This window comes from Oncorhynchus mykiss, chromosome 27, assembly GCF_013265735.2.
Source record: "Oncorhynchus mykiss isolate Arlee chromosome 27, USDA_OmykA_1.1, whole genome shotgun sequence".
NCBI lineage: Eukaryota > Metazoa > Chordata > Actinopteri > Salmoniformes > Salmonidae > Oncorhynchus > Oncorhynchus mykiss.
In genome coordinates, this window is record NC_048591.1 from 18,735,433 (window position 1) to 18,745,221 (window position 9,789).

At 41.2% G+C, this 9,789-nt stretch overlaps 1 protein-coding gene across 1 annotated transcript; it reads right to left on the bottom strand.

Moving 5' to 3' along the window:
• Nucleotides 1-699: 699 nt before the first annotated feature.
• zgc:153372 (uncharacterized protein LOC767695 homolog) lies at nucleotides 700-6,691 on the bottom strand. The gene is made up of 10 exons (XM_021587822.2): nucleotides 6,458-6,691; nucleotides 4,401-4,531; nucleotides 3,903-4,053; nucleotides 3,540-3,676; nucleotides 3,327-3,396; nucleotides 3,088-3,169; nucleotides 2,733-2,864; nucleotides 2,448-2,590; nucleotides 1,656-1,739; nucleotides 700-1,460 (listed from the first exon to the last, which is right to left on the bottom strand). Exons 1-10 carry the CDS (start codon nucleotides 6,566-6,568, stop codon nucleotides 1,359-1,361), a joined length of 1,143 nt encoding a protein of 380 aa, XP_021443497.2. The 5' UTR covers nucleotides 6,569-6,691; the 3' UTR covers nucleotides 700-1,358.
• Between the last annotated feature and the right edge of the window lie 3,098 nt (nucleotides 6,692-9,789).

Sequence of the window (9,789 nt, forward strand, 5' to 3'; positions counted from 1 at the left end):
TCAGGATGCTGAAGAAATTCAGCATGTCCTGAGGGCCCTCACAGTGTTCCACAGGAACACCATCAGCCAGCAAACTGTCTGGCTGCAACTCCACCACTAGGGAACGTAAGGCGCTGCAGTGGGTGGTACACTCAACCTGCCCTCCAGGACACCTAAACCAAGTGTTGCAGGAAGGCCAATAAGATTCTCAGGGACCCCAGCCACCCGAGCTATGGCCTGTTCTCCCCCGTTTCAATCACTCAGACGAGGACAGAATATGAGCATCATGGCAAAAACTGTAAGACTGGCCAATAGCTTCTACCCCCAGACCTTCAGGCTGCTGAATAGCCAACACTAAATCAGCTATCTTCTCCCCCTTTCACTGTAGCCTGTAATTACATCTGCAACCCTGTACATGTGACTATTAAACTAATCTAAAATATAATCTAATCATGACTAAAGATGGCTGTGGTAACTAGTGGAAACTCTGCTAGTCTGGCTACTGCCGCATTCAAAACAACTGTGAACTAGGAAATCTCTGACTTCTGAGCTTTCAAGACAACTGGGAACTCGGAATGGTCATCCAACTCGGAATTCCAAGTCGGACACTCAGCATCTTTCTAGGACTGTTTTAAGTAATGTGGGTCACATCAGCCAGGCCCAAAATCGCCACCACACACAGAATACTCCTAGATACAAATAAATATCTGAAACTGGCAGTTTTGTTGAATTATTTATCTTATCTTTTGTGCGTTTGTCAAGTGATCTATGTGTATGGGCTGGTGGGACCTTCAGCCTGTGTGCATGTCATTTGAGAATTTAACAAGACAAGTCTTTTTTTACAAATGTAATTTTTACATTGAATGACTGGGCGGGCCTTAGGCGTCCACATCAGTGTGTAAATAAGTTAGTATATAGGCAACAGTCTCATGTATTATCCAGGTAATGCTCCAAATGTCACATAATAAAATAACCATTGCCATTTAAATCTATGAGCTGGACATGGGAGGAAAAATATAGTATTTCAAGGCATAGTAGGCTTTTCAGTCTGAAAAGAAACACTACAACCCTTTTTATATAATTTGTGCTACATAGGTACAGACATCAAAATGGTCGTCTTTTCTGTCACATTGGGTGATCCAAATAACCTCTCCTTCAAGTGCACTTGTTCACATCCCTACACTGTTATGAAATGACTGGTATAAGAAATATGGTGGAAACTCCCAATAGCCCAGGCCAACAACAATCCAATGATTTTACATTTGTGGTAAGTAATGAATGAGTGCACACTTCAGGAGGAAGGAGAGACTATTGGGACATACACCCTGTCATTCTGAGGAGGGTCTTTCATGGATATGATGTCATCCAGGTGTAGTGAGTTAGGTCTCCCCACAGCCTCCTGCAGCTTTGCCTGTTTTGGAGCACTGCTTCACCGAGGAGCCCAGGTTATCGGCCAGCAGAAACGGGCTGAGGTGGCCGTACTGAAAAGGGACAGTTCAAGATTCAAATGATCATCAGTAAATGCCAGTTGAGGTATTTGCAGAGTAGCTTTATTTCCTATAATAATTTTTAAAATATTAATACAGTCCCTGATTGCTTTTGGGTACCATGTTACTATTGTAATTACATGGCTATTACAGAGCTATAAGGTGTTACCTTTGTAAAGTGGTACCTACCTTCTGGATGCAGAAGTCCGGGGAGAAGCGAGAGCACTGAAGGATAGCAGCCATCTCCCCATCCACCTGCAGCGCCACGTCCTTCTGCACAGCACAACATCACAGGGTTTATTATACATCCACTTAACATATTAGGCAACCCACACAATTTGTGCATTGACCTAAAGTAGTGTGGAATCCATTTGTATGTATAAAAGGTGAGTGTATCAGTGGTCCATACCAACTACTGTATTGGTATGCATACACAAGTAAAACAATTGTTCATAAAATAAGGGAACAACATGACCTTGCTACTTAACCAAAATGCTGCCTTTATGAGAATTGCTTAGGTGAGGGTAGTCCTATTATGCTGTGTTTCAGGGCTCTCCAACCCTGTTCCTAGAGAGCTACCCTCCTGTAGGCTCGCTCCAACCCTGCTCCTAGAGAGCTACCCTCCTATAGGTTCACTCCAACCCTGCTCCTAGAGAGCTATCCTCCTGTAGGTTCACTCCAACCCTGCTCCTAGAGCGCTACCCTCCTGTAGGTTCACTCCAACCCTGCTCCTAGAGAGCTACCCTCCTGTAGGTTCACTCCAACCCTGCTCCTAGAGAGCTACCCTCCTGTAGGTTCACTCCAACCCTGCTCCTAGAGAGCTACCCTCCTGTAGGTTCACTCCAACCCCTGTTGTAACTAACGTGATTCAGCTCATCAACCAGCTAATTATTAGAATCAGGTGAGCGAGATTGAGGTTGGAGCAAAAACTACAGAACAGTAGTTCTCCAGGAAAAGGTTTGGAGAGCCCTACCAACATACCTTGAAGCAGTGGGAGGAGTCAAACTCCAGCTGACACGGGTAGTCAGGCACTGTCCCCTTGTAGGTCACTATTGCACTTGACATCTCAAGCTTTTTGGGCAACTTGAAGAGCCGGTAAGTGCCAGACACATAGCTAATATCACCTGCAACACATTGGAAATGGAAGTGACTGACTAGGCTTACATTTTTTATACTAAATGCTTCTAGACCACATTAATAAATGTGCTATTAGTTAGGTTAGCGTGAGAAGTGTATACTTTTCCATCCTACAGTAAGCAGCCTTACCTGCTTTCTTTTTGAGCTCGCAGTTGTGGACCTCAATGTGACTGGCTGAGATGAGGTGAGGCGTGCTGAAGCCCACCTCCTGGACCAATGAGATAAAGTCGCGCCAATAGAGGGAACCGCCCATTCCCTCACCTATCACAAAACACAAAAGAAAACATCATCAGTGTGAAGTGCAGTTCTACAATTTGCACGGCACACTCGGGTCAAGCGAAACCACTTAAGGGTATATTGAGATGTTACCAATGAGACCGAATCTGAAAAATATTTAAGATAAGAGATAGGCTTTTCTACAGAAGCAGAATATGCATTACCAAACATTCTTTGTCTGCTAGGAAGGTGCAACTTGATCACTTACCCCACAGAACTGAATCCTCTTTTAAGTGGTCAGGAACAACATTGCTGGCATACATGTCACTGTAGTACAATTCACCACCCTCCTATATCACACAGGAGAGATGGGAGAGAGACACGGGCAAAGAAAGGAGTACTTTTCAGGAGACACAGTCACTGCCATCTGTATTTTAAAAGCCCAGGGATACTCTTTTTAATAATCATGTTATGCAATGATAATAGGCAGTGTGGTGGACTATTTACCTTGAGGACCTTATAGGCTTCACGTAGAACCGTTTTCTTATCAGGGCATAAACAGATGACACAGTTTGACCTGGAAGAAACAGTAGATAAAAGAAGGGGATTTTTGTTCACTTTCCCAACAGATCATGACACAGTAAAACAGATAAACGATCAAAAGAGAAAGAAGGACTCATTGTTTTGATAGCAAATTAACATGATTGTTCCTCAACTTACACTATGATATCCATAGAGTCATTCTCAACGCCAGCTGCAGTTAGCTTCTCCATATTCCCCTGGAGGAAGGTGGTGTTGGGTTTCTCAAAGCCAAACTTCTCCTGGTGGTATGGGATGTATTTACGGGACACTAGAATCTGAGCACAAAAAATACATTTAGTAGCCGATTTTACACATTCATTTTTGTATTGATGACCCCAGCCTGAATTTAATCCATGATGCTGGCATTGCAAGGACCATGCTCTACCAACTGAGCCATACCACAGCAGAAAGCAGAGTATCGCACACCAATGTATTAGAATGATTGTTATATTACTGACGATATAGGGTGAGTGGATATATTGGTCTAGGTGCTATACATACCAGTTCCTCAGTCATATCAATGCCTGTGACATGGCCAGTCTCGCCAACTAGTTTACTGAGGGCATAGCAGTCTCTGCCGGAACCGCTGCCCAGGTCCAAGATTCTGCAGCCCTGAAGTTTCTCTGGAACAGGAAGGCCACAGCCAAAAAACCTAGAACAAAATTATATATATAGCCTTTCGTGAACGAACACTATTCCCTTTTGCTAGCAATGACTTTGCTGATAGCTACTTTATTGAGGAAAAATGTACTTACTATGACTGTGATATGTTGTTGGCTCACCTAGCTATCTTAAGATGACTGCACTAACTAAGTCGCTCTGGATAAGAGTGTCTGCTAAATCTGGAACAAAGAGTGTGTCCTAACCAGTTTCACATTTGCTGCAATATTAGTCTTTATTCATGTATATTGGTTGGAAATGAATGTATTCTACTTCTCTATCATTATACAAATAGATACATTCTCAACAGAAGCAGTCGAATCATTGTCATCCTCATACCGTTTGGTTACTTCAGGGTGAACGAGATTGAGGGCCTCTATAGCACTCTTGGGCATTGGCCTGCAGGGTAGAGAGCAGGCAGCACTAGTCTGCAGATCACAGGTGGACTCCAGGCGAGAACCATAATATTGCTGAGGAAGAGATCAAAATATATAAATGTCACTATTAAAATACTTGGTACCAGTGTTTCCCAAACCTCTCTGTCCTTAGGTGTCCCCAACAACTGTTCCACTGATCTTGAACAAGCACACCCATTTAATTGGACATGATCATCAATGCCCTGATGTAATTTATATGCAGACCTCAAGCACTACCCTGATTGTACTTGATTCCATGTATCATGCAGCTCTTAGGTTTATTACCAACCAAAAGCATCTGACACACTGTTGGCTAGTCTTCGTTGACTCTACATAGGCTTAAACATTGCTATACTATATGAATTATGATCTAAGGCAGTTTTGGTAAAACTGACACTATTTTTATTCTTAATAAAGTCTGAAAATAAATACCAGATATGGTCTCACTCCTACTTACTTTTAGCGGTTCCTAAAATCAGAACAGATCATGTCAAAAAGTGTTTAAGCTAATCAGCTCCGTGGTCTTGGAATTCTCTCCAGACCAGCTTGAAACCCCAGAATCTTGTTTCCCTGGAGGAGTTTAAAACTTTTGTTGACTCACATGTTACTGAGGAATGTGATTGTCATTAGGACTTGATGCGGTGGTATATATGATAGATTTTTTATGACATTTGTATGTTTCTGTAATTGAAATGTATTTGTGTTTACGTCAAAAACACTGTACAGACATGTTACAGTATATCTGATATTTGTCTCAAACATTGTTCCCCCAGCAGGTGTCTTGGTTGAACAAGGTCTCTCTTGAAAAATAGATTTTTATCTCAATGAGACTAACCTGGATATATAAAGGTTAAATAAATCAAAATAATAATAAATCAAGCCCTTGACGAGCTGAATATGGGGGTAGTCTCCGGACACAGATTAAACCTAGTCGTGGACTAAAAATCACTTTCAATATTGAGTTTGGTTTTTAGTTCAGGACTAGGCTTTATCTGTTTCAAAGAAATCACCCAAGACCATGTGGAATACGTTTCCAATTTCTAAATTCACCTGTCTGCTCCCCAGGCAACGTGATATGATATTGTTGCGAATTGGAACCTGTGTCCTGGGACTGGAGAGCCAATCCCCTAACCCAGAGGTAGGCAACCCTGGTCCTGGAGTGCCTCAGACACTTCATGTTTTTGATTTAACCGACCTGGATGACCAGGTGTGTTGAATTTAAGCAATCACTGAACTGATCAATTAGCTCAGCTGGGCAGGTGTGGTGCCTAGTTGGACCCAAATCCTGCAGTATACCAGGAAAAGGGTTGCCTGCCCTAATCATTATTCTGATAGCAAATATGATAATACCCTTACAAAAGAAGATTGCAGTTTTGAAACTGCAGTCGACTGGAGTGTCTTGGACGCAGTAATTGCTGAATAAATTACTGTAGCCAAAAACAGTTATTTTGGACGCAGTATTTGCAGCATACTGCACTCTAACTACAGTTACTGCACTGTGACGGCATCTTTTTTTCGTAAGGATAAACCTACCGTGACATTGTCATGCACTTGTTTTGTTGACATAATGACCGGAGGAGTCACGGAGGAAATGGTTATTTGAAGCCTGATTTGACCATGTTAATGTTGATTACTTTTGGTCTGGACACAGCAATGCGGACAGAGTGGTGGGGTAATGTCCGGGGAAAGTACTGTAGCTGTCCACTCCTCTGTTAGCGCTAAAATACGTAATATTTTGAAACCTTTTGCTTTCTTTTCAAAATGTGTAGAACAATTACTGCAAGACAATGGCGACAACATGTTGCGCGGTGTTGTGTTGAAAGATCGGTGCAGGGAACAAGGTGCAACACTTATTACACATACCTAGGCTGAGGGTAGGTACCATGGTAGGTACTCTAGGAGATCAAAACAACGTCTTTCTTTAGCTACCTTTAATAATGTGTAGCTACATGCATGGTTGGGGTCTCAAAACAAACCTACCTTGACATTGTCATGGACTTGTGTTGACATGTTGACAAAAATATTTTTTAGAGGCAGACTCAGGATGAACTTTGAAACCCTTCTTCTTCGAGGTTTAACGGCGGTTGGCATTGAATAAATGTTGCATTACCGCTACCTACTAGACTGGAGTATAACTCTCTTATACTTTGCTGATCTATTTTTTCTACAAATAAAATACCCTACCATCTAACACTACACTCACAAATAATAATGAATACCATACTCCACTATTTAAATGTATTTAGTCCTACCTCGTGACAACAACCTGAAAGGATGGGACATCACCACTTAAACACACCCTGTAACTCTTCTGATGTCACGTCTCACGCACCCAAATACCTCTCTGCAGCTGCCACCACAACCTCTATTTTCTGCAACTTACATTCCATTCCTGCAGTACAGTTTTTTATATTTTTTATTTCACCTTTATTTAACCAGGTAGGCAAGTTGAGAACAAGTTCTCATTTACAATTGCGACCTGGCCAAGATAAAGCAAAGCAGTTCGACACAGAGTTACACATGGAGTAAAACAAACAGAGTCAATAATACAGTAGAAACAAGTCTATATACGATGTGAGCAAATGAGGTGAGATAAGGGAGGTAAAGGCAAAAAAAGGCCATGATGGCAAAGTAAATACAATATAGCAAGTAAAACACTGGAATGGTAGATTTGCAGTGGAAGAATGTGCAAAGTAGAAATAAAAATAACGGGGTGCAAAGGAGCAAAATAAATAAAATAAATACAATAGGGAAAGAGGTAGTTGTTTGGGCTAAATTATAGGTGGGCTATGTTCAGGTGCAGTAATATGTGAGCTGCTCTGACAGCTGGTGCTTAAAGCTAGTGAGGGAGATAAGTGTTTCCAGTTTCATAGATTTTACTCTCTCCAGAAATAAGTCTCTCACTGTTGCCGCCTGCTACCGACCCCACTCAGCTCCCAGCTGTGCCCTGGACACCATTTGTGAATTGATTGCCCCCCATCTAGCTTCAGAGTTTGTTCTGTTAGGTGACCTAAACTGGGATATGCTTAACACCCCGGCAGTCCTACAATCTAAGCTAGATGCCCTCAATCTCACACAAATCATCAAGGAACCACCAGGTACTACCCTAAATCTGTCAACAAGGGCACCCTCATAGACGTCATCCTGACCAACTGGCCCTCCAAATACACCTCCGCTGTCTTCAACCAGGATCTCAGCGATCACTGCCTCATTGCCTGCATCCGCTACGGATCCGCAGTCAAACGACCACCCCTCATCACTGTCAAATGCTCCCTAAAACACTTCTGTGAGCAGGCCTTTCTAATCGACCTGGCCCGGGTATCCTGGAAGGACATTGACCTCATCCCGTCAGTTGAGGATGCCTGGTCATTCTTTAAAAGTAACTTCCTCACCATTTTAGATAAGCATGCTCCTTTCAAAAAATGCATCCTGTGGCAGACTGCAATAGCATCGAATAGTCCCCGCGATATGCAACTGTTCAGGGAAGTCAGGAACCAATACACGCAGTCAGTCAGGAAAGCAAAGGCCAGCTTCTTCAGGCAGAAATTTGCATCCTGTAAATCTGCTATCTGAGCAGCTAACCGATCGCTGCAGCTGTACATAGTCTATCGGTAAATAGCCCACCCAATTTTACCTACCTCTTCCCCATACTGTTTATATTTATTTACGTTTCTGCTCTTTTGCACACCAATATCTCTACCTGTACATGACCATCTGATCATTTATCACTCCAGTGTTAATCTGCAAAATTGTAATTATTCGCCTACCTCCTCATGCCTTTTGCACACAATGTATATAGACTATTTTTTTCTTTTTTTTTCTACTGTGTTATTGACTTGTTAATTGTTTACTCCATGTGTAACTCTGTGTTGTCTGTTCACACTGCTATGCTTTATCTTGGCCAGGTCGCAGTTGCAAATGAGGTCGCAGTTGCAACTAGCCTACCTGGTTAAATAAAGGTGAAATAAAATTTAAAAAATTAAAAAGTCCATTGGGATCGCACGATTATACCACGTAGCTAAGCTAAACATGACGGGAATAATCAAGTCAATTAACGTTGGGTAGTTAGCCTATAGTCAATATACTGGCAAGTTTGACGTATAAGTAGCCAGCTAACGTTAGGTAGCTAGAAAACATACCGATACATACTGCTATGTGGTTCATAAGGACAGCGTAGCAAACAAATTGTCAGCCAACATAAGGTGTAAGGTAACTTAATTGAAAAGCCATTACTTTATTAAATTGCTCAACCTTTTCTAAACATTTGTCATAATTAGTTAAAGCAATGAATTTGTATGTGCTCTCGTAAATCGGCTGCATATTTTCTGCCATTTTCTTCAAATCTGAAAACGATGTAAAGCCACGCCAATTTACTGAACAATTGCATTTTGGGCCCCAAAGTACAGAAATAGTGTTTTTCTTTATTTTTATTAACAACAAATCAATACATAAAGCACATGAGGGAACACAAGCATACATAGATTACAAACAATGGACAATCGAGCTAGGGGGTACAGTATCACATTACAATTACACAAGGACCTTAAGGGACATGCATATACTTACAATTCTAACAGCTTTTTTGTTAGTAGAGCATTTAACCGTCTTAAAATACAGTTCAATTTCTTTTTGTAGGGTACGAAAATGTGGTTTTATGTTTATGTTCATTTACATTTGTGTATATGAAATTTGGCCAAAAGAATAATGAAATTAATTACGTAAAAATGTTTCAGCTTATTTCTATTGTATGTAAAGAATCCAAACAGTACATCTCTCCACAATAGTGTAAAATCTTCATAAATGTGTTCAATTATAAATCTGCTGATATCTTGCCACAGTTTTCTTACATGAATACAATGCCAAAAAAGATGCAGCACTGTTTCTGGGTGGTCATTACAAAAGGAGACATTTGAGCTGATGTTTTCCTTAAACTTCTTCATATAGTGGTTGGCAGGATAATATTTATGAATAATTTTAAAGGAAACTTCCCTAATTTTGTTAACAAGTAGGTATGTGTGTGGCAACATCCAAACTTTTTTCCAACAGATATTATCAATAAATCCATTCCAATAAGGCATGACATACAACATCCTGCTGAAACAAGGTTCGTATCTCTCTGTTGTTGAATGGACCAAAAGAGAAACAAATCTTTCCTACTGATGAGTCAACAGGGTCAATAGAAGGTAGGCTCTGAGGGTCAGGTCTTGACACGTTCCTGAATAATAAAGCAACACCTGAGGGAATGGCATCTAAAACAATTGCAAAATCATTAGGTGTTACAGGGACCTTGTAAAGTGATAAGAACTCTTTAT